Below are 26,055 nucleotides of genomic sequence, written 5' to 3' on the forward strand. Positions count from 1 at the left end.
ATTAAACATTGCTCAGGAGTACTAGCCAATGCAATTAGATAAAAGAAAGAAATTAGAGATATAAAAGTAGAAAAACATTTAGAGCCTCTATGATTGTGTACCTGAAAAGCTGAAAAGTCTTAGAAACAGTAAAAAAACTCAGTACAGTGCTGAATGAAAAAAATATTAAAAAGTCAATAGCTTTTATATATACAAAAATACAACCATTCAGAACATATAATGGAAGAAATACCCCAATTCAAAACATCTACAAGAAAGATAAAGTAACTAGCCATAAATTTACCAAGAAATGTGCAAACATATATGGGAAAAAAAATAAAATCTTAAATAAAAACCCTTCTAAGATTCCTCCCAAAATATTACAATCATTGGAATAATACACTATAGAAAGCCTCAACATCTTGTCAGTTTCTCCTAATTGATTGTATAAATGTAATGTGACATCTGCAAAAGTACAGACAGTATATTTTTGGATATAGACAGGCTGATCTAAAGTTGATATGGGCTGGGCGCGGTGGCTCACGCCTGTAATCCCAGCACTTTGGGAGGTGGAGGCAGGTGGATCTCTTGAGGTCAGGAATTCGAGACCAGCCTGGCCAACACGGTGAATTTTGTCTCTACTAAAAATTTTAGTCTCTACTAAAATACAAAAATTAGCTGGGCGTGGTGGCACATGCTTGTAATCCCAGTTACAAGGGATTGTAACTGGGGAGCTTGGGGAGCTGATGTGGGAGAATCGCTTGAACCTGTGAGGCAGAGGCTGCAGTAAGCCGAGATCACACTACTGCACTTTAGCCTGGGCGACAGAGTGAGACTCCATCTCAAAAAAACAACAACAACAAAAAAATAAAGTTGATATGGAAAAATAATAAGCATGAATGGCCAGAAAAAATTAGCAAAAGGGGAGTAATGATGTGGGACTAGTTTTACTAGATATTAAAACATATTACTAAGCCTCAGTTATTAAGACAATTTGGTTCTAAATATGAAGGGAAAGATTAGTGAATTAGTATATAGAATACATATGTGAATCATAGTGGTTTGTAATGTCAATGGAAGAAATGAGTTTTTCCATAAGTAATGAGGAGCCAACTGGGTAGCCGTCTGGAAAAAAAGAGGTTCCATACCTTATACCTTAAACTAGGATAAATTCCAAATGCATCATAAATGTAAATGTACATCATAAACCATAAATATACTTGAAGACATCATGAGAGAATTCCGTACAACTTTAGAGGGAAGAAAGCTTTCTCAACTGTGATAAAAATCAGGAAACCACAAGAAATAGATTAATAAATTTTACTTACTACCTAAAAGAAAGCTATTTCCACATGACCAAAATTGCTATAAGAAACATCAAACTGGAGGAAATTTTTTGCAACTTATATCACAGACAAAACCCAATTTACTTGATATATAAAGAGCATCTACAAATTGGCACAAAATACCCAACAACCCAGTAAAAGTGGACACAGACTATAGACATTCATTTTATATGACAGAAATACAAGAGATATCTTCCATTGTTACAGTAAGCACCCTCTCTTCTTATTATTTCTGTCTCAGTAGCCTGCTTATTTCTATAATAGCATTTATTTCAACTTGTTATTTTGTCTCTTTCCTTGTTTTATTCTTCATTTTCTCTCCAAGATTGTGAATTTATTGGAGAAAAGGATTATATCTTTTTCTTCCGCAGTTGTGCCAAGCACAGTGCTATCAAATATAAGGCATCTGGTAATGTTTGATTCTATTCCAGGTTGTTCTCTTCCACCACCAGAAAAATACCTTCTAAATAGTGTTCCTTATCACTTTTATCAAACATATTCAGCTTTTTTATACCAAACTGTGTAGATGGGCAGACATTTACATAATTAAGAAGACATCATATTAATTCACCAAGTAACTGGGCTGCATACAATGTGAACTGTCTAATTAGGCTTTAAGTAGTCAACTTCAAGTACAGGGCATGATTAGCTAGCAGGGACTTAAAAATTATTTGTTGAATTAAAAAGTATCAGAAGTAGTGTGTTTGCCAGTAAAGATCTTAAATTTTTTTAGTTGATTTTTTGGCAGAGTCTTCGTTAATAACTTCTTCAGAGTTTTGAACTCAATTTCAATTGCTTTGAATTTTCTTCATTCTTTTATCTTTCATTTTTATGACTAAATACCATGATGAGATTCATAGGCAGCATTTGACATAATATATGAATGACTTCAAATGTTCTATTAATGTCTGTTATTTCTCTCATACTTTTTAGGATTAAGTACCATAATTATATATATTTTAAGGGATTTTATAGTACTTAGTATTTTCTTTTTCTTAATTTTTTTCCTGACAGCCATACTAATGTTTTCCAATTTCTTCAGACATCACATTTTTCATTTTCTTAATTATTACTTAAATGTTAGCCTCTTCTAAATTTGAATATTTATTTATCTGTGTATTTCTTATTATACACACATATACATAAACATATTTATATTTTTTGTTTTGCAAATTAAACTACAGATTTTTTAACACAGAGATTGCACTTTTATCTCCTCTATAAATTGCTATAGTGACTATTCTAAAGTAATGATTTGTGTATATTGTTCAAAATTGTCTCTTTCTATAACTTCACTGTCATTAAACAGTGAGGGTCACTGTCTAAGTGCTGGAGATTCAAAATGTCACAGTTGCTATCATCGGAGCAGTTTATAATCTAGTTTGGGAGAATGCATAAGTGAATGCAGCTATCTACTGTTGCATTAAAAAAATTCCAAAACTTAGTGCTATTTAATGCAATAGACATTTATTATTTGCCAGTTTTTGTGGGCCAGGAGCCCTAGCACTACTGAGCTGGGTCCTCTGGCTCAGAGTCTCTTACAAGTCTATAATTAAGATACTGATTGGACCTTGTGATCCTTGCAAAACTTGGCTGAAAAAGGATCCACTTCCAAGTTACTCACATGGTTGTTGGCAGGATTGAGTTCCTCTTGAGCTATTGGACTGAGGGCCTCAGGTACATATTGGCTGCCCTCTGTTTCTTGTTATATGGGTCTCCATAGGGTAACAGAGTAGCTCCCATGGCTGGTTCACATGACTGATTTTCATCAGAGAGCAAGAGAGGGCATGCAAGACAGAAACTATGGTCTCTTTATAATTTAATCTTGGTAGTGACATCTCATCATCTTTGCCCTATCCTTTTTTTAGAAGCAGGGCACTAGGTCCAGCCTATACCCAAGGGGAGAGGATTACACAAGGGTATGAATACCAGGATGTGGGGATAATTGGAGGCCATTTTAGAGGATGCTTACCACGTTTGATAAATACTAAACAGGCAGATAAGACATATCCTTAAGAGAAATTAGTTGAGTGAGCTCTAATTCAGAAGAGTGAGACATTCAGGAGGCTTTCCAAAACAAATTGAGACCCAAGTTGAATCTTGAAGTAAGATGTGATAAGTAAATGGGGAAAACAGCCTCTTATATAGAAAAAATATTTAAAAAATGTAGAGATGGGCATTTTTCTAGATTACTTTGGGAACAGTGACAGATAACATAACTTGACAGTAGTATTTTCATCTCCCTTTCAGTGTCTGCTAGTTGTTATGAATGGATGTCTGTAAAACACAGGTCAATTATTGCAGTTTGGTTTGAGTACAGATCATACAACAAAGAAACAATCTCTGCCTTTTAGAGTACAAGTTTTAAAGAGAAGAATTGATATAATCAGTTAACAAGAATGTGCTTCAGAGTGAAGAGGAGAAGCATGGGAATTGGGAGCCAGAGGTATTAAAACCCTGTGTGTGATATCGGTTGGTATGGGTGCACTGATCACAGTGATACCAGAGAATGCCACAGAATGTCTCTTGTTTCTCTTCTATAGTTTTTGGAAAGTTTTGGATATGTGCCACTGCTCATTGGTATTTGTGTGGAGACACTTGCCTCTCTCTGCAGTTGCCTCAGTGCATTGGTGACTTGTAAGGGGAGGGAGTGGGATGGCTCAAATGTGGATGCTTTCCTATTATTATGTATAAGCATAATGTATGTGTTCTGTCTTGGGCTGAAATGCCTTTGGAGAAGATTCAAACTGAAACAAAATAATTAAGTTCATTGACCTTAAAGAGACTAGGATAATTTCTAAATCTAAGATGCTTTTAGTTACCAACTAAAGTGGAGACTCTGAACTTGTTCATGTTAGAAGTATTTAAATGTAAAATGAGCATTTACACTGATGATGCAGTGTTATTTTCAGTATTTACAGTTATATTGGATATTTCATATTTTAAATATTTATTCCATGAAGAGAAAAAAGCAAGACAGATATTTGTATGTGTATAGGCATATATAATTGCAACAGTATATAGAGTAAATATAAATAATACACAGAAAAAAAGAACCAAAATTTGGCTGTGGTGGATTTCAGTGTTAGAAGTCTGAACAGTGTTTCATTTCATTCAATGGAAAGGAATTCTTGTATATTCAATAAAAACTAACAGTAGGAAGATGACATTGCCAAGACTTGTGCACTTGAAAGAGATGAAAGCTTGAAGTGAGAGGATTGAAAAAGAATACCATATCCAGACAATGACTGTTTTGATTAGACTCGAAATACTTAAAATATTTCATCTCACAATATTAACAGATAATGTCTTAAATTAATGCTTTCCTTGTTATCTTGCCTAATGCTCAGAAATACTTCTGCACTTTTTTTCCAGTGACCATTATAAACAAATTAATAACCACACAGCCAAAATTCATGAACACATCAAGCTTGTATGTAATTAGGTGAAATTCCTTTTTTTTCTTAGATTATATAACAGTAGAGGCCAGGCGCGGTGGCTCAAACCTGTAATCCCAGCACTTTGGGAGGCCGAGACGGGTGGATCACGAGGTCAGGAGATCGAGACCATCCTGGCTAACACGGTGAAACCCCGTCTCTACTAAAAAATACAAAAAACTAGCCGGGCAAGGTGGCGGTCGCCTGTAGTCCCAGCTACTCAGGAGGCTGAGGCAGGAGAATGGCGTAAACCCGGGAGGCGGAGCTTGCAGTGAGCTGAGACCCGGCCACTGCACTTCCAGCCTGGGCGACAGAGTGAGACTCCGTCTCAAAAAAAAAAAAAAAAAAAAAAAAAAAAGATTATATAACAGTACAATAAGTTGAAAATTTTGAAAAATAAAAAATACTCATTCTGTTAGTTTCAAACATTAATTTTTACTCTGGTGTTACCTTTCAGCACTTATCCTACATGTGTCTTTGCAAATAATTGCAATTAAAGTATATCTACAATTCTGTGTTTTGCCTTTTTATTTATTATATAGTAAACATTGGCTTATTTTTCTCCATTGAATAATAATGTAATTGATGCCTAATATTATTTAAAGAATTATATGTTTTTAATCATTTCTCCATTTTGACTTTATTGATATTCTGAAAATGTCCGTGTCATTTTATTTCCAGTGATTTATAACAAAGAGCGAAATGACTTTATCATAAGATACTTTTATTTAGACCTTTATTTTAGGTTCAGGGGTACATGTGCAGGTTTGTTTTTACGTAAATGGCATGTAGTGGGTGTACAGATTATTTCATCACCCAGGTGATACGCATAGTACCCAATAGGTCTTTTTTCAGTCCTCACCCTCTTCCCACCCTCCGCCTTCAAGTAGACCTGGTATCTATTCTTACCTTCTTGGTGTCCATATGTATTCAATGTTTAGCTCCCACTTGTAAGTGAGAGCATTTAGTACTTGGTTTCTGTTTCTTTGTTAGTTTGCTTAGGATAATGGCCTCTAGCTCCATCCATGTTGCTATAAAAGACATGATCTTGTCCTTTTTTTATGATTGCATGGTATTCTATGGTGTATGTTCCATGGTGTGTGTGTGTATCTCTCACATTTTCTTTATCCAGTCTACTGTTGATGGGCATTTAGGTTGATTTCATGTCTTGGCAATTGTGAATAGTGCTGTGATGAACATATGTGTATCACAAAATACTTTGAAGACTTGTAATACATGTAACTGTAGTACATTTCACAGATGTTGTAACCATTCACAATCTTACCAACACTACAAATATTCCAGGTTTATCATGACACTAGTTTGATTAATAATCTTTCAAAAAAGTTTTCTTTCTTCAAATTTGCTGAAGTTTGCATCTCTTTCACTATGACTAAATGTGACCTTGCTCCTGTTGCTTTTTTGCTTTTTTAAGAATTTTCCTTTCATGTAATGTTGGTATTTTATTTTTTTCTTATGAAGTTGAATAATCTCTTCAGATATCATAGGTTTTAATCTATTTTAATTGTTCATAAAAATGCTGCTGAATCTGGTTTTATATATTTCAGATTTTAATTTTTATTGTTTTTGCTATATTTATATCTGTCAGTATTTTCCTTTGTGATCTCTTATATTGCTATGAAAGGTAGAATGTTATTTTTGTATAGATCTGATATATATTCTTTTATATAAACATGGTTTTTCTCTCTTCATTAAAAAAAAAAACCAGATTTTTCAGTAGAGAGTACTATTTAACCCAATGTCATGATAAACTTGGAACAACATACTATTGTTAGGATAATACGGTAAATGGTTCCTCTTTCAGTATTCTTAATCTGGTTTGTATTTGTCTTTCCTGGCCAGCTGTAGGCACCATCTGGGATCAGCCAGGAAACAGGAATTATATAATTTGAGTGAATCTACATACCAGTCAAATGCTCTGTTATTTGCATTTTAAAACTAGCGTTGCACACAATGAGGGATAGTAAAACTCTTGCTAGTAAGTTAAGCCAGACTTCAGAGAGCTGGCACCTAGAAGAGAAGATCCTCTAGGCCTGGAGCCTGAGAGGGAGGTCCCTGGGCATCTGGACAGTTCTTAGGCAAATGCAGACCCATGTGGGCACCAGAAGGTTCTTCCTCATGATATAGGCTGTGCTTCATCTCTAGGCAGCCTGGGTTGCCAGTTTCCCCTTCCCACCAGCACAAGCCCCAGGCTCTGTGCTCTTTACAGATCCATTTGAAGCAGACATCCCCTCTTTCCATGGGCCAGCCACCCCAACTCTTGACAGACAGGCGACCCCCAGGGATCTTTAAGCCTCAGCACTGAGGTGTGCTTGGTAGCTGGATTGTAAGTGAATGAAAAGCTTGCCCCACTGAGACTTGGCCTCTGGCTTCTACTAGTGTGTTATGGTGCTACTAGCCTGGAGAGGGGTTTGCCACCTCCATGCCCCACTCAAAGATGGTGCTGGGCATTACACCCCCCAATCTTTTCTGTTCCCATATACAGGTTCCTATTGGGGCAGAAGGTGACAGCCTGTAGGAACAGAAATAGGGCTACTGAGTAGGGCCTGGGCATCTAGGAGTGGGAGAGCAGGTAGCAGAGAATCTTGTGATGGTGGGAGGTGGGATCATCCGTGAGCCAAGGTCAATCATCCCATTGAACTTCACTTACAAAACACAAATCCAAAAGAAAAAAAAAATTCCCTACAGTGACTGCAAAGCATTAGACCCCAAGGTGAAGCCCTGTTGAAAGCAGGACCTTGCCATAAATCCATGCAGCTGGTTCTTAAATTTGTAAGACACACCCAGATATTTCTGACTTTTATAATCGAGACTCCTTTCTTTAAGTGTATTTGTTTGCTTATACTTTCTTCTGACAATTTGAACTCTGCTAAGTGTGTATACTGCCTGTTAGTTGAATGAATTGAAGCAAGTATTTAGGGAATACACATATACACCCAGACATCTATCATACTTTTAGCAATGTCTCTGATTCCCCTATTTTTGTGAATAAAATGTTTGCTTCATAAATATGGTTTTGTTTTCTCTGAAAACACAGTCAAAGTGCTGCATACATTTGTTTGGTTGTTGTGGAAACAATCAAAGCTGAAGTTAGGTCTATTCTCCCAACATGTGGAAATTTCAACAATATTAATGATTCCTTTCTAAGGACTTGCAAACAGACTTTTTTCTTCTTCATCAACATTTTACCTCTCCCTTCGTAATTTTTTACTTTCTTTATCCCTAACTAATGATTAGATTTATTTGGAAGAATATTAATGTTAAGGAATTGCCTAAGAGCAATTAAAACTTTGAAATGAATTACGGTATTCTTATCCTAAAATTTAAAACACATATCCCAATAAGAATTATTTCAATTCAAAAATATTCTTGAAGATGATATTTATTTTCTTTTTGTTTGCTTTCAGCGTACAAAACATTGGAAACATTGGGAAGCTTGATAACATTGGAAAGCTTGTTAATGAAATCTTGTTAAATAGCATGACTTAAAATATATGTTCTCTTGTATCTCTGATTATGCCTTATCAGTGCATAGATGTATTTTAATGTTAAAAATGTCATCTTACATTTAGGATTACATGTAAAACTGAGAGTCTGAACTTTGTTGGCCATAAAAATCCCATGATTTTTTGCAAGAGGGCTTTCTGCTGCTCTGGCCAAAGTCATCTAAGCAATAACATCCTACTCTATATACCTCAAAGCCTTGTGTTCATTATTAAGGAGTTCTTCTTTGCTTCTTTTTCTAAACATCTGTGTAACATTGCTGAATTTATGTTAACAATTTTTTCCTCATCTCATTCAGCAGTCCATAAAGCGAAATGATCCACGCATTATACATATACTATGTGCAGTTTTGTTCAATGCATATATTTAAGGTTATCATACCCCTTATTGTTAAGTGGATAATCTCTTTGGAAGTGGAACAGAATACTATTTAAGCCATGTTAGATAATATGCTGTGCATGAATTCACTGATTTTATAAAATACACAAAATACATCATTTTATTGTCAAAACAATCATAAGGGCCTTTAAGTGGTCCTGAAAATTACCTGTTCTAATATGAATAGGAATGTACTCAACTAAACGAATCCTGAAATATACTTGGCATTAGCTCAGCTCAAAGTCAGGAAACAGTTCTGCATTTGTCGATTAGATGCAGATCATTTAAAAATGGTGCTGGACAGCAACATTATAATTGAGTAAGGATGGAGAAATATGGAACACATGTATTGTAGATAAATTGAAAACAGTAAGAGTAGATATAATAATCTGATTTTTTGCAGTATCCTAAAGCAGAAAACATAATTTATTAATTTTTTAATTCAGAAAACATCCCCAATGCTTTGAATATGTATATTTATACTAACATCTTTGCACATAAAGGACATTATAATTGATTTGTCTTATATAAAGTGACTAAGAGTAGAATTTTTGGAAAGTGGGAGGGACAGGTTGACTTTCAGCTCATGAATGGCATTTTAAGGAGGCCACTTCCCAATGCCTAGGATTTCTTTGTTCTTTTGTCACCCTCTATTAATTTGGTGTTCCCTTCATATCCCAACTCATACCCTGTCTCTTCCTGGATGCCTTCATGGTGTATTTTCCTATGACTCATGGATCTCACTATCCTCTTTGGATACAGAAAATTTACTGTCTTCTTGTATCTGTACTACTTGGCTCTTCTCAGATGCTGGTTTAGCTTTCTTTTAACTTACCATAGCTTGCTGTTTTAAAAGTTTTTAACTGTATTTCAATTGTGGCAGATCCTCTGATTTATATATTTCTTAGCTTCTTCTATAATGCCTTGAAAATATTGATTAGTTTATAATGCAGCTCAGGGGTTCTTGTTTTAGCTTTTCATATAGTTATTCATGTATAACTATCAATATAAAGTTAAGAACAATATATATTTTTTTAAAAAAACAAAGAAATTGGGAAAATGGCTATTAAATTATATCTAGGCAGTGTTTAGACCCCAGAAGGCAGCAGTAAATATTCCTCTCATTATCAAGGAACCACTTTAAGTAAAGAAAAACTACAAGTAGCAGAAATCTGTTAGTGGAAAGGAAAAAGGAAGTGAGAGGCTGGATATTGATCTTGCCAAATGAAGCAGTGAAAGAAAATATTACATTGTGAATTTCTTTCCATTATTTTCTTAAGTACAACCCAGCAACTCAGATTAAGAGAACAATAGCCGAGATGCTGGAAATAAATCCAACCCATCTGATAAATCCTTAGGAAATGGGAAATAATAAAATTACTGAAAAGAGAAAAGACTTCCTTAGAGTTTCAGACATTATGTTTTTAAAAATAAAAAATGGTCTCTGAAGCACAAAAAAATTGTTTATTTTTGTATAATACATGGTGCCTACCGTTTTTTAAAAAATAAGTTATATGTGAAAAATTGTATCAGTTTTCTGTATCAACTTTACTTGATTAAACTAAAGAATAAACCATTCTGGTTACATAGGAAACTGAACTTTTTTTCAGTTGATTAATCAGTGTCCTCACTGATCTTTAGCATGGTCTTTAGCTATAGCATTGAGGCTCCATGATGTAGTGATAAAGCAAGAAATAAAGAATCTGAAGGCCTAAGTTTAATCTTTATTCTTTTTATTGTCCTTCTCCTCCTTCCTCCTATATTCAAGCACTTATTGGAAATCTGAATGTATACTGAGGCAGTTAATCCCCTCAAGGTGCTGACAGTCAAGTGAGGTATGAATAAAGCAATCAGGCAATCAATAGTATCACATGGTAGATGCTGGCTATCATGTCGCTGGCACTTGGTATTGTGGTAGCCCTTAAAGAGGCTGGGCCACTTTGGCTAATCACTTAAGCTTCTATTGTCTATATACTTATATCCTACCTACTCTATGAGGTTGTTATAAGACTTAAAGTGAGTCAGCATGTGTTATAGAGTATTGTGAATTATACAAGTTATTGCAAATATAGATAGTGATATGTAATAACTTAATTGATACAAGATGTGAATACCTTGTGAACTTGATGTATAGAACTTAAAAAGAAATCAGTATGAATAAATAACTTTTGTTTTAACTAATTTGAAATCCAGAACTTTCACATCCTTTTTGAAATCTCCCTTGGTTCTTTCTGGAAAAAAAAAGTCTCTATCAATTAGTGCTTTTACACTACCTTTTCCACACTTTTATTTCTGCGCTTACTACATCATACTATAATTACGTATCTACATTTTTATCTCACTAGACTGGTGAGACTTTGAGGACAGGGTTCATGTTCATTCATCTTTGTTACCAGTGGCAACTGCAAACAGTAGGTGTTCAACATCTTTTTGTTAAATAGATTTGAGAGGCAATTTTCTAGCGAAGTTGCTTAGTGTGGTTGATTATAGTATTTACAAGGCAAGAGGGATATTCAGTCTATTAAAAAAATATTCACCCAGCCAGCCTGGGCAATATAGTGAGACCCTGTCTCCAAAAAATATGAAAAAATTAGCCAGGCATGGTGACTCATACCTGTGGTCGCAGCTACTTGGGAGGCTGAGGCAGGAGGATTGCTTGAGCTTTGGGAGGTCAAGGCTGCAGTGAGCTGTGATCATGCCATTGCACTCCAGCTTGGGCAACATAATGAGACCCTGTCTCAACAAAAAATAAAAAAATTGGCTGGGCATGGTAGCTCATACCTGTGGTCCCAGCTACTTGGGAGGCTGAAGCAGGAGGATCACTTGATCCTTGGGAGGGCAAGGCTGCAGTAAGCTGTGACAGTGCCACTGCACTCCAGCCTGGGTGACAGAGCAAGACCCTGTCTTAAAACAACAACAATAACAACAACAACAACAACAACAACAACAACAACAACAACAACAACAAATAAAGTAAAAAATATATAGGCATGTGACAACAAAGAATGCTGGGTACTGTGTGCATCATATTAAAATTCTGGACTCCGAAGAAGCTCATCCTGCCCATAGTCCAGAGGAAAGGAGAAGGATGTTAGTCTTGATATAATTCACAGAATGGAGATGTTGGAAAACAGGGAAAGTTAGCAAGCTGCATAAGTCACTCAACATAAAATATGTTATCAGATATCTTCACCTCTTTCTTCACTACCAAAGTTTTTCATTTTCATTGTCTCTGGACCTCAAGTTTTCTTGTCTGTAGGATAAGGGGATTGAACCAAACAATCTTTAATGCCCTTTCTAGCTCTATACTTATATTTGAGATTGATGGTTATTTTCATTTTTATGTGTGAGTTTTCTTTGTAAACAACTAGATAAAATAAACGGAATAACATAGAAATGATCTCTGCATTTTGTTAAATATGCAGCTCTATTCTTTCCACTTTCTGTTATAACAATGTTATCAGGACGACAGTAAAGCAAATTAGAGAAAAGGCAAAATATTAAAAAAGATAAGGTTTAAATCAGGCCTTATAGACTTGACAGGTACATGGGCAGGAGAAAGACAAGGGGTCAGTGATGGAAATGGTAAGGAAGTGCAATAGCTTCAAAGTTTGAAGTTTGTAGTGAGGGCCTAGATTACCTTTGAGAGTTCCCATTTAATTCTATAAGCACTGGAGGACCATGTTCAGGCAGGAAGAGAGGACAAAGTTGTACCTGCTGAATGTCATCAAAGGCTTGGCAGGGGATGAAACCAGCATGAGTGAAAAGGAAGAAAAGAGGAAATTGCTAATGACACAGCTGGCACAGGGCTCTGTTATGTGAAAAGAAAGACTGGAATGGAAGCAAGTTCTGAAACGGAGGAGGGCTGATTTTGCCAAATAGTCATATCATTTAATTAAAATGAATTGGAAAGGATGCTTACAGCTGGAGGGATAGGACAGCTCAGCAAGCTGTTACCTCTCCTGAGTATGTTTCATAACTGATAAAGATTTATCTCAGCTGTCCAGTATGGCTTGCAAAAATATAGTGAACTTTAAGAAAGGTTTCCTATCTTTGTTGAAAACAGGTGGATATTTGAGAGTCTCTGGTTAACTAAAATGAAGGCTAATTGGTCCTCTTATTTTAATAGCATCCCTTGATCCCCACTCTTGAAGAGCAGGCATACATTCAGATATTTTTTATTATTATAGGGAATGTCCTTGCATGTTTACCTCTTTATTATTATATAATTGTTTTTTTCTAGTATTCTTTGTATTTCTTTCTACTTCTTGAATTTTAAATTCTTAGATTATTTCAGTATTATGCAACGCGGGAATATAGAAGCTTGGCTTGACAATGCTACTGACAATTTATATGTCAGAGTGTAACTGCCTGGCATATTCTTTGCTGTTTTGCATTCCTTTGCAAAGTATGCCTTTGTTTAGTCTTGAGGGAGTAGGCTTCTCCCATTTTCCATATACTTGGGACATGGTTAATGATGGTTCTGCTTTGTATGGAATGCAGATGTTTGCATTTTCACAGTTTCTCCAATTGTTTCTCCACTCCTTTTGCAAAATGCAAAGTGTCTAATCTATAGTGAAGGACTGAGGCATTTTTTCCTGTTATTTCTAAGAAAAATTACATGGGTTATGGCAGACAAATTATACCTCCCTTCCAATTTGTCTCATTTACTTTTAAAATACTACAGTCTCTTTTTGTACCATATGTAGCTTGTTATGGAAGGTTTGGCTAATTAAGTATTGTTCTTTGGAGTTATAAGCTCTTTTTTGAGCAGTATGCCTTTAAAGCTAGAAAACATTTTGTAAAAGCTAAATGTTAAGTATCTTTATAATTTTGCATTGTAGTTGCACATTATAGTTTCGAATGAGTCTATACCTTCATTATATAAGATAGGAAGCTTTTCATCCACCCTGAGAATTTAAGATGATATATCTAAGCACATGGTACCCAGATGAATTTTAATACCATGACTTAAATACATGGATTCTCTCTGGGGAAAGTAATTGATACCCATAAATGGCCACTTTTAGTTTATCTATGTTAAGAATTGATTTATTTTTTAAAGAGAATAAGCTCAGGATTGAAATGTTTACTTTAGACATGCTGGACCCAACCAAAAATACAAATATATATGTATGTACAGATTTCCAAGTTAACCCATGATATCTGGGATCCTTCTATTCACCTGACTTACGATCTAAGTGTTGGCTCTCCAAGGAAGGCAGTGGCCCCACACTTTCCTGTTAGAAGAAGTGGTTTTGTGTAGTGCATCTGGGCAGTTGTGAGGATGGCCACAGCCCTGAAGGTAGTTATGGTCAAAGCCAGCTCAGGAGAATGGTGATACCCAGGTTCAGCCACCCCAGCCTTGAGGAAAAAAGTTATAGGGACTATTTCCTGCACTGTTAATGTGCTTGCAACTACGCATCTCCAAATCCTCTTTCTTTCTCTTTTCTTTTTTCTTCTCTTTTCCTTTCTTTTCTCTTCTCTTTTCCTTTCTCTTCTCTTTTCTTCTCTTCTCTTTTGTTTTGTTTTCTTTTCTTTTCCTTTCTTTTCTTGACGGAGTTTCACTGTCTCCCAGGCTGGACTGCAGTGGCATGAACTCGGCTCACTGCAACCTCCACTCCCTAATAGCTGGGACTATAGACATGTGCTACAATGCCCGGCTAATTTTTTTGTATTTTTTAGTAGAGACGGGGTTTCACCATGTTGGTCAGGCTGGTCTCAAATTCCTGACCTCAAATGATCTGCCCGCCTTGAACTCCAAAGTGCTGAGATTACAGGTGTGAGCCACCGCATCTGGCCACATCTCCAAATTCTTAAAAACCTATGGGATAGGCAGTGAATGTTCACTTTTTTCTTTTTTTTCGTTTAGCACCAAACTTTTTATTTTGAATGAGGTAAGACTTACAGAAAGGTTGCAAACAAATTTACACTTTAAAGTTAGGGAAACTGAATTATGGATGAATAAGTGATTCATCTAAATTCTAACAACAAAGTGGTGCTTAATAAATATTTACTGACTGGTGAGAGTAAGAAAGAACTGGAACTGTGCTCTCCTGATTCTTTGTCCTGTGACTATTTTACTCCTCCTTGCATTTCCTATGGTTAAAAATTCACCCTTTTAGATATGCATACTTTATAGTAAATTATAAGTTATTCTCTGGTAGCTACAAATTGAGAAAGAGTATTTGGTATTTTACTATTTCTCATTAATAAGTAACCATGTAGTGCACAGTGAAAAGCCATCCATAAATACAATAAAGTCTTTAATGCTATTGATTATTATTTATTGACCTATGTCATTTTTATCTTCACAGAAATTGGCCCAGTAACAATTACCACAGATCCCAAGAAATTTCAATATGAACTCAGAGAACTATATGTTCAGGTGAGTGCTTGCTTTCAGTGTTCTCTTAGGGGAATGGAAAATCACAAACCTTTGGCTGATTATCTTTATTTTTTAAATCTAAAAGAAATAAGGGACCCCATAATTGCCACACCCCCCAGCCCTCCACCTGAGTCCAGAATGAACTGAACAATAGATACAGAAATAGGACAGATGGGATTTGAAATATCATGAGTTAGTTACTCCCTATGGCTGGTTTACACTGTCACGGCAGAGTTGAGTAATTGTGGCAGACTGGTCCCTTTAAGGAAAAAGGTTGCTGACCCCTGGTCTAGATAAGTCCTTTTGCTTAGAAATATAAGGAACAGTTAAAAATTATTTTCCCACAAAATTAATGACATAACTAAGGTAATTTTGATATTCTGTGCTGCTATAAGTCAGCCATATGAAATGTTTGCACACATAACTTGGTTATTAGAGAAGATGGATCACATTGGTTTAAATGTTATCCTGAAAACAGAACTTAGAGGTAAAGCTGCTATGCATCTTCTTTTGGTGCTGAATTTATTGATTAAAAAAATGTGCTTCTCTGAGGCTGTTTCACTATACTACCTTCTGTGGTCTCTGCCCCTGTTATCCTCAGACTTTTTGGCCACTCTCCATCATTCATTTCAGATATTGGTACCTGCCTCATTGGCTGCCTTTTCTCTCCAGGGGTGCCATTATTCTGAGTGACTTCAACATTTATGAGAATGACCTAGTCAGAATGGTCCCTTTTCAGTTCCTTGAGCTACTAGTTATCTTCGATGACCTTTTCCTTACTCTGTTTTAGTCATCTATTTCCACAAACATCCAAACATCCCCTAGATCTTGTTATCATGTTTCCTGTCTCAGATAATTCAGACATCTGTATCAACAATTACCTGTGCACTGAGCGGGTTGGTGCAACTTTTTACACTATAACCACTCCCTTACCCTCAGCAAGCACTCCAGCCCACTGACCCCTACACTGTCTCCCAGGCCATCAGATTTCTTATTTTTTCACTTCTTCTAATCTAGCTCAGAGTTTTTTTAATCATTTAAAACACTGCTTTTTCTCCTTTATCCATTGCCTTTTTATTCAAAAGGCATAATCTCATTCCTGAATGACCTCAACTGTCTGCATTGTTCATGCTTGTCCACAAATGGCGAAATGTTGTTGAAGTTTCACAACATGACGCTCTGATTCTCTGATGAATTCATAGCCACCTAACTCAAATGGACTCTTAATACTCCCATGATGTTACTATGTTTCTTTGATCAATAAAGTCTGCCTTTCTTCTCAATGACAATTGCAAATCTTATTCACTCTCCTTTAACCTTTATCTCACCACCCTTTTACTACTGGTTATTTCAGCAGATGATCTACTCTGAGAGAGTGACCTCGTTTTCACACATAGTCACAAACAAAGGAAGCCCTCTGCTTCCTCGTATGTAACATATAACCATTTCCATCCAGCACCTATCCTATCCTTATTCACTTGATCTAAATTCCTTGACTTTCTTGGGATTTTAACGCTATCAAACTGTTTCTTTCAACTGTTAAAGAGTTCCCATTGAGGCTGGGCACAGTAGCTCATGCCTGTAATCCCAGTGCTGGTTTGGGAGGCAAAGGTAGAAGGATCATTTGAGGCCAGGAGTTTGAGACCAGCCTGGGCACATAGTGAGACCCTGTCTCTAAAAAAAAAAAAAAAAAAAAAAATCAGCCAGGCATGGTGGTGCATGCCTGTAGTCCCAGCTACTTGAAAAGGTGAGGGTGGAGGATCACTTGAGCTCCGAAGTTTGAGGCTACAATGAGCTATTATCATACCGTTGCACTACAGTGTGAGTGACAGAGTGAGACCCTGTCTCCAAAAGAAAGCCAAAAAGGAGTTTCCATTGACTTTTAAATATATATGTTCAAGTCTCAAAAAACATACACACAAATCCCAACAAACAAAACCGTGCAAAGCAAAACGAAATAAACAACAAAAAATTTCTGTATTTTTCTCAAGTCCTCTTATGAATAATTTCTATTCTCTCAATTCCTTCAATGCCAACCACATTGTCTATGTTCACTGCTATCATTTCCTTACTCCCATCTCTGCCATTCACTCTTCCATCTATTTCAATCTAGTTCCCATTCCTCCCACTGTATCAAAGTATCATTAGCTAGTGACCAGTGATATCCATTTTGCTAAATGCAATGGAAATGTTCCAGTACTCATCATAATGGATAGACATCTCTGTAGTGTTTGACAACATTGGACTCTCCCTGCTGCTTGACATACTTCATTCCCTCATCCATGTTTCATTTTTTAATCTCATTTTTCCTACTCAACTTCTTAGGAAACTTCATTTCCTTCCACTTGGCCATTGAATATTGGTGTTCCTCAAGGTTTTGAAACTAGCTCCTTTCTGTTTCCTCATTTTCTATCCTCTCCTTAGGTAAAGTCATCCATACCATGTAAATATGCTTTAGCCTTGACCTCTTTCCTGAGGAACAGACCCTCTTTTCAGTCTCTTGGATGTCACAATGGCCTTCTAAAATGAAATTCATGAATGTTATTTTTCCAGTACCCTAAATTTGGTGCTTAATCCTTGGCTTTTGTCTCCTCTTTGTTACCTTTGTGAGTGATGTTACATTATTCTGGTTACCCAGCCAAATATCTGGATTCTTCCTTAATACACCCTGCACTTTTACCCCTTATAGTCGGTCCAACTGTTATTAAGTGTTGTTTGTAACTTTCTAAATACCTTTTAAATCAATTGGCTCCTCTCCATTTCTTTTGACACCATCTGAGTCCCAATTACCATATCTTTAGTCTAAACTAATGCAGAAAAGCTTCTAAGGGATTTTCTTGCATTTATTCTTGCTTCTATTTTCCAGGCCTAGCTTCTCTACTCTGCAGACAAAGGGATCTCAGAATACAGCTCTGAAAGTTTCTGCCTTGTACCATATCTACTTGACTCTTTACCCCCACCTCATCAAATTCTTCCTATGGTTCTGGGTTCTGAGTGACCTGAGACCTTCCTACCTTTCATTCCCATCTGGTGCCACTGTTTCTCCCAGGCTCTGTACTGTGCTGCAGGGGCCTTGCACAGAGCCTCCCCATATCTGTATCCTCACCCATCTCCTCAGGGCATTTTTCACATGCTGTTCTTGCACAGAAAGTTCCTGTCCTTCAGTCTGCCCTCATTTCCACACTCCCTTAACCTAGTTTAAAATCCTGTATTCAAAGTCTTGTCTTAAATAATACCACTTCCTCAGAGAATCTTGCCCTATTTTCTCAGCTGTGTCATTTCTCACTACCTTTCTCTGTCATAAAGCAGTTGGGAGTTCACATTGAAGGACTGTGTATAATTTAGCTTATTAAATACCCCAGTAATAGGACTGGCATATAGAACCTGTTCACTTTTTAATAAATGAATGAATGAATGAATATACCAGAATATACAGATTAACAGAGTCCAAATCAGAGTTTGAAGTATAATACTTTCATGGATTCACTGTTGGATAAATGACTTGATTCGGATCTGCACATAGTAATAAGCATAATTGAGGCATAGGGTATGAAACTGGAAGTTTGGCATTCCAAATGTGTATTCAAGGGTGATTCTATTTTGTGCATGTCTCCATTTGTAAATTATATACTAAACTGAATTGTATTTGATGAACATGTAAGTTGATTTATATAATTATCTCTTGACTATTTTTCTCTTTTACTGAATTTTTTTTTGACCTTTTTTTCACCAACAGTCTTCCATTTCCTTTCTCTTATACCATGGCATTTTTTCAGTCATTATTTTGCTACTTATTTACTATTTACTTTTCTCTCCCTCAATGTAGAAAATTCTTTGCCACTTTGGGTGTCCAAATTCTCTGAAAAAAATTTCCATAGAAATTTATATTATATTCATGGATCTTGGAAATTAGAAATTGCATTGTTCTGGTTGTTTAAATGCTTTCATGTACCCTTATTGCACTGAGTTCCTGATGATAAAAGCCCTGTAGCTCATGTTAGCCTGTGCTTCATCTGGAAGATAAACCAGTATCTGCAGTAAACTTTTAGTAGCTGTTGAATAAATGAGTGCCATTTGAGGTAGCTTCTTTTAAAAATGTACATTGAACAGTAAAACTGTATCAAATATTATTTAAACTTTACTTGATGGTACAGAAAATACCCCAAAAACCTATCAGTTTTTATTACATTATAGAGAATCAGAAGGGCCAAGTAATGGGGATTTCTAACAGATAGAATGTTAGAAAGGCATTTACTATATTCATTTTTTTCCTCTGTAAGAATACAACTAGACTATATTCTTGAAAATCTGGCCAGAATGAAAATACCTACATTGTCAATGAGACCTGGTACAGGCTTCCTGATTATCTGCCTCTCCCCTTCTTTTGTTCTGAAGGATCTATAGGGAGTGCCCTGATCCTCCTTGCTCTGTTTGACTCCAGGGTGAAGGATCCTGATTCCTGACTCATACTGCATGACTCCCTCTCCAGAGGTCTCCCTCCATCCTCTGGAATTGAATATGATACAGACGCTCTGTAAGATTATGTAATTTTACCTCCGTTCAAAAAAATATTTTTTCTTTCTTTCTCCCATGCAATAAAAAGCTGGGGTCTATTTCTCTCTAGGTTTCCCCTGGACAGGTTGTATCTTATGAGATTTTCTTTTTTATTTTTTTCCCCTTTTTTGCACTTTCATAGGATCCAAAAGGATGCTTAATTAGAACAACCAGCAAGGGAAAAAATCAAATATTTACTTTTTCCCTTCATTCAACATTAGGCATTGTTACAGGCATTGGGAATACCATGGAAGTGTTTTTGCTTTCAAAGTTTTTAGTGAATTATTCGGTCTTAAATCAGTGACAAAAAATTTAAAGGTTAAATATGAAAAGTGTAGTCTACATCATCACTTAACACTACCCTAAAGGTTATATTTTGTTCAGTGTTTACTTATAGAATACTTTATTATTTCATTAATCAGTTTGAGAAACCTCACAAATTTCATCAAATTTTAGTATGAGATACAAAATTTTGTTTTATGTATGATTTTTCAAACCTTTCCTCAGTTAACTCCCTTTCTACCATTTTTAGTAACTCCCTCAAAATCACTGATATCAAGAGCAACAAGTATTGTTATCCTATTAAACTAACTTGAACTTTAAAAAAAAACTTTTAAAAATATTCCTTTCATATTTAAATTGGTTTTGAAAACAAGAGAGGTGAATTCAGTTTGAAGTGCATTAATCATCCATTAACATTACAGTAGGCTCCACTATTTTTCTTCCAGAGATATGGAATTAACTTGAGAAAAAGCAATCTAAAATTTTCCAGGAAAAAATTAGCAAAAAATTATTACACTTAATTTATTAAATTTATACCATTAATTTCATTTTCCTTTATCCTATTTCATCTGGAATATACAGAGAAGTAACTTGAAAACAACTGTGCTTTCTCTCTGGGGAAAAGAAGGAAAGACAAATGACAACAAATGGTATTCAAATCACACAGAGCTTTGGAAATTAATATCCTTGTAAATATGCAGTGCAAAGCCTTGCTTCGGGACACATTCTTTATAAGAAACTATAAAGCTTGTTGATTTTTAGAAAATGGTATTGGCAGTGGTATGCTTTCAAGCCTTTTATCCAACTGTTTTAAAGAACAAAAAGTACATTAGTCAAACGTTCAAAGTGTAAACACACATACACATACACACAACCCCTCAAAACACCAATATATTTCTACAATAATGAGATTACAATGCCAACTTTTGTATAAATTGTTGATCCCCCAAATCGAAAGCTTCACACATAATTTAAGTTTCCTTAGTAAAGTCTTTTAATAAAATAGACTTTAAAAAAAAGTAGGAGTATGATTAAAAATATCTGGAAAAGCATTGTCACATAGCAACATGATAGAGTTATGAAGAAGATAGGGTGAGGTCCAGAAGAATAAATAGGTTTAAACTTTGGAAAGTTCAGGTTAGGGGGAAAAGAATGTTTTGCTATAGAAGAACAGTTGATAGAATTAACTGCCTAAAGAGAATATGAAATACCCTGGCCAGAAAGGCAAAGACTGCTAAAAAGAGGAGAACAAAATAATGCTGATTTTAGAAGTATAATTTACTATGCCAATTTGGTATATATACTTTAATTTCTAGTATTTAAAAAATGCTATTGTGTAAAACTATAACTTTAATTTCTAGATAGAGAATTATTCCATATGAATTTTTAAAAATCAAACATATATGGCTAGAAAAATGAAGAAAGCAAATAAATTTTAAAAATGAACCAAAAAAGGAAAGAAAAGGCATTATATGTCAGCATGGACATAGATATAATGTAGAGCTATCAGAGGTTTGATTTTCATTTTTGGACATTATTAGATATGATTCAACTTAGAAAAGCAGTTTTAATTTCCATTTAAGTTTTCATGATATGCAGTTTCTTACAAATACCACACACACACACACACACACACACACACACACACACACACACACACATACTTTAAAGGAGGACTAGCTTGTATTTAATTTAGGGAAGAAAGTATGATAAGGCATCTAACTCATAGTATGTACAAACCTTCAAGCAGAACAGTGGCCCAAAGTACAAGCTCAATAAATGTTAACTGTTGCTACTACTAGCTCTAGTACTCCAAAGTTCTTTAAAGGGAAATAATCCCCAAATATTTATGTCATAAATGAGCAACAGTTTTGAAATATGTGCCTTGCAAAAGGTTTTGTAAGTGTTTTAAAATCATTTTCTCAATTTACACCCACATAAATATTACTATTTCTTTTTACAAATGAGGAATCACAAGCTTTTTGATATTAGGTAACATGTCTTACACAGGTCACAAAAATAGCAAGTAGCAAAGCTGATCTCAAAACTGTAGGTATTTAATGCCAAAGCCAGTTTCCTTTATTGCTCTGCTACTTTCCTTCTAAATATCTGTTTAAATAACCTTATTGATCTAATCAAGTTAACATATTTATATAATTTCTCTTTGTATGTTACAAAGTAGGAAATAATTAAAGACAGATGTATGTCTAGGGCTGATCTCATCCTCCACAAAATGAATTTATTTCTTAAATATTTTTACTTCATTCCTATCTCCAATCACTTTGAGTAACTGGCCCACCAAAAATTACCAAGTATCAAATGACAAAGTTAATAATAAAATCACTGGTTTTCCTCAGCAAATTTTCTTGGTACCAAGTATGATAAGCTTATTTAAGCTCATGCACACTTTGGAGAGAAACAAGAACAAAATATTTTTAAGATATTGAAAGGTACCATGTGTGCTGTAGGTACATTCATAGGTAGTGTTTTGATTGTTTTTATTTTTATGTTGAGGCTTCTTTGGGCCTGAATGAAGCATCTGTTAAAACTTTAGTTTGCAGTTCGAGTTTTCTATTAGAGTTTCTGCTAGAGTGAAGAAATCTCTGAGGGACAAACAGTCCTATATCCCCAGAAAACAAGGAATAGAGACTGTGACAAGATGGTGGAGGACAGGAATGGGAATGTTTGGCTCTTTTTTAGGTATCCATTTTGGTACCCTATCCAGAAGCAAATACGTGGTTGATTTTGTGATCTTTTGTGTAAACTTCAAAGGACAAAGAATATTGAAGCCTGTTTTGACTGTTGGATTGCTTTTTCAAAATGGAATATACAGGTGGTTAGAGTGGGGTGGATATGGCTTATAATGGGAAATTTCTTGAATTTCTTTTAAAAGTGTGCATCTATGGGAATATCCTTAAGGGTAAATACATGAGTCATTGCGTGGTAAATATTGCAGATTCCTGTGGCCAAATAATGTTTAAGAGAAAGAATACACTAACCTACGATGCCTGGATTCAATCCATATGTGCTACTTAGGCAAGAAACAGATTGTTCTGTTCTCCACAATAAGTACTAAATCTGATTTTGTTAGTTTTTAGGTGATGGTAAGGATGGAGATCAAAACAGTTTTCTTGGGAGAATGTTCCTTGACCTACAGCCAGGATTCCTAGAGAAAACTATAAATCTCATTTTTTTCAGAGTTGCTAGTAGCTGCAGTTAAAGAACAAACTCATTTTCAGTGAAATGGACATAAAAGAAAATTAGAGTTTTTTCTCTATCCAAACTGGGTAGGAGCAGTTACTTCTCAGGAAGCATCTTTTTTATTCCTAGACCTTAAAAAAAATTTTCAGGAGAATTGAGGAGTCTTAGTATTGGAATTGACTTTGAATATCATTTGTCCGGTTACCCCATCAGATGTTAGAATGTCTTCCAGCAACCTGTCAATACCCTAGACCTGAGTAACACTAGTTAAAGATTTGATAGCACTGGACTTTGTCGCCAGATGAAACCTGGGGGACTCCTCTGGAGCAATGTCTGGGGAGCGTCTTTTAATGCTGGAGGCTGATACCAGCTTTGTTTGGCAGGCATATTACATTATTGAATACTGGTTCCATCATCAGCTAAGTCCCCCAGGTTTCCTTATATAAATGTTTAAACTAGGTCTCTGTTCTTTTATATTCATGGTGATTTTTTAAAAATCCTGATTTATTTGCTCTATCATATATGTAGTCATCTCCTTTAAGATCTTATTTCATCATTTTTTAAATGACTACTAAAAACAATGTAAAATTTGTATATCTCAAACTTTCTCATAATATGATGTCTTTGTAAATCATAATGATTTTATTAGTAAAAATGCATTTTTCCATTTTGCCAAGAGAGGAAATAACACAAGCAGTATAAATATATTTTTACCACATTAAATAAAGAGTCACAGCATTACAATCTTCATTAACTAGGTAATAACAAAGATAATACCAAATGTACTAGATGGCATGCAGAATCCATATGTGAGTGTTGGAGCAGAAGGAAGAGAGAAATTTCTATGGCTGGGTAGAGTCTTGACTAGCAGAGAGGAAAAACAGAGAAGGGTCACAGGAGAGGAAGAACTGGGAGCAAGACGGGCTGCTCAGAGCAAGTATAGGTATGGTGAATGCTTCCTCCTTGAATAAGCAAATGATGATTTGTTAGTAGGACCTTCTTAGACCCTGTCCATGCCCACTCTGGGTTTTGCTCCCTAAGCAAACAAGAGAGCCACTTGTTAGGTGGGACCAGGAATCCATTCCAACCAGGGCAATGGCAGTGTCTTAATTTTGAAGGTCACAATAAAAAGATACTGAATCCTCATGCCTGTAATCCCAGCACTTTGGGAGGCCGAGGCGGGCAGATCACGAGGTCAGGAGATCGAGACCGTCCTGGCTAACATGGTGAAACCCCGTCTCTACTAAAAATACAAAAAAATTAGCTGGGTGTGGTGGTGGACGCCTGTAGTCCCAGCTACTGGGGAGGCTGAGGCAGGAGAATGGCCTAAACCTGGGAGGCGGAACTTGCAGTGAGCCGAGACTATGCCACTGCACTCCAGCCTGGGAGACAGAGCAAGACTCCGTCTCAAAAAAATTAAAAAAAGATACTGAATCCTTGAATGGGGGTAAGAAAGAATTCTTTAAGAAGCTGAGAAGAGGATAATTACTGAAGGGTGACTGAGAATACCAAGATATAATTTGTTAGTTTCCCATTTTTGCCTATGGTTAATCCTGTCTACTTCTACATGTCTTCTGATAAGTAGAAAGTATTTTTGTTATTGTTTTTTTCTTGATTGACTCCATCCTATTTTCCTCTTTAAAGGACCACTCACTGTGCATTGTAACTCATGTGAATTATGAAGTTTTTGATATTTTTTAAAGTATTAGGTACAACATTTTCTAATTTACTCATCAAGTATTGAGTGCCTGGTACATAGTGCAGTTTTTATAAATATTTTATTTGAAGCGAACTGAACCTCCTCCGAAGACCCAACAAAACATATCCCCTGAAGACCTACCAAAGCTCTACCTCCCTTGAATGAAGTTCCAACGAGTTGAAAGATCAGTTCCTGATGAGTTAAATCCCTACCAGTGACAGGTGATAATCTGAAAGCATGGACATTGTTGTGACTGTTACCTTTACTGTGCCTGGAATTGTGGTCAGCAGTTCTTTGATGCTTTAATTTGGATTTCACCTTCTTTGAGCTTGTTTGGTGATCAATGAATGTGTAGCAAAGAGCAGCATAGTTTGACTGCCTGGGATGTAACATCTTTTATTTTGATTTTGGAGATTTGAGGTTTGGGCTCTGCAATATTCTGATTGTCTCTCATTACATCCCTGCAATATATTCTGCAAGTAATAAAAGCCAGCACATGTCACTGACAAACTCTGTAATTATTCTAATTTATTTTATACTTGCTTTGATGTAGCTGTAAATTAGACTCAATGTAATTTAATGGTTTTCACATATACATCCTGTTTTCTTGGTAAAAGAATTGCACAACTGTATTTTAAGAAAGAGAACTGAGAGTTGTAAAATTGGGTTCAGCTTTAGACTGGGTGCAGTGGCTCATGCCTGTAATCCCAGCACTTTGGGAGGCTCAGGTGGGTGGATTATCTGAGGTCACGAGTTTGCGACTAGCCTGGCCAACACTGTAAAACCTTGTTTCTACTAAAAATACAAAAATTAGCTGGGCGTGGTGTTAGGTGCCTGTAATCCCAGCTACTCTCGAGGTTGAGGCAGGAGAATCTCTTGAGCACCAGAGGTGGAGGTTGCAGTGAGCGAGATCATGCCACTGCACTCCAGCCTGGGTGACAGAGCTAGACCCTGTCTCAACAAAAAAAAGAAAAAACAAAGAAAAAAATTTTTTTTGATCAGCTTGAAACTGAGTTTCATACCTAAATTTTATAGGTAAGGGACAGATTACACAAATATGACATTTCATGCATGGGGGTTCCATGTGAAAAGGATACAGTCTGACTTTGAAACTAAGTGCAAACTTTAGTAGGTTATACTCATGTTAGAATAAGGGTAAATATTGTAATGCCAATGAGAATTATTTTGGACTTAGTCATGAGCCTATAAAAACGTTTCAATTTTTTATTGCTTAGAGTTAGGCACTTGAAAAACAATTGATATAAA

At 35.8% G+C, this 26,055-nt stretch overlaps 1 protein-coding gene across 1 annotated transcript in view; it reads left to right on the forward strand.

The window, feature by feature from the left end:
• The window catches only part of HMCN1 (hemicentin 1), a 470,019-nt gene that overhangs the window by 97,299 nt on the left and 346,665 nt on the right, over positions 1-26,055 (forward strand). The window contains 1 exon segment of the mRNA XM_030936855.1: positions 14,983-15,053. Coding sequence (XP_030792715.1) covers positions 14,983-15,053 — 71 coding nt within the window.

Source organism: Rhinopithecus roxellana, chromosome 8 (assembly GCF_007565055.1).
Source record: "Rhinopithecus roxellana isolate Shanxi Qingling chromosome 8, ASM756505v1, whole genome shotgun sequence".
Classification (NCBI taxonomy): Eukaryota; Metazoa; Chordata; class Mammalia; order Primates; family Cercopithecidae; genus Rhinopithecus; species Rhinopithecus roxellana.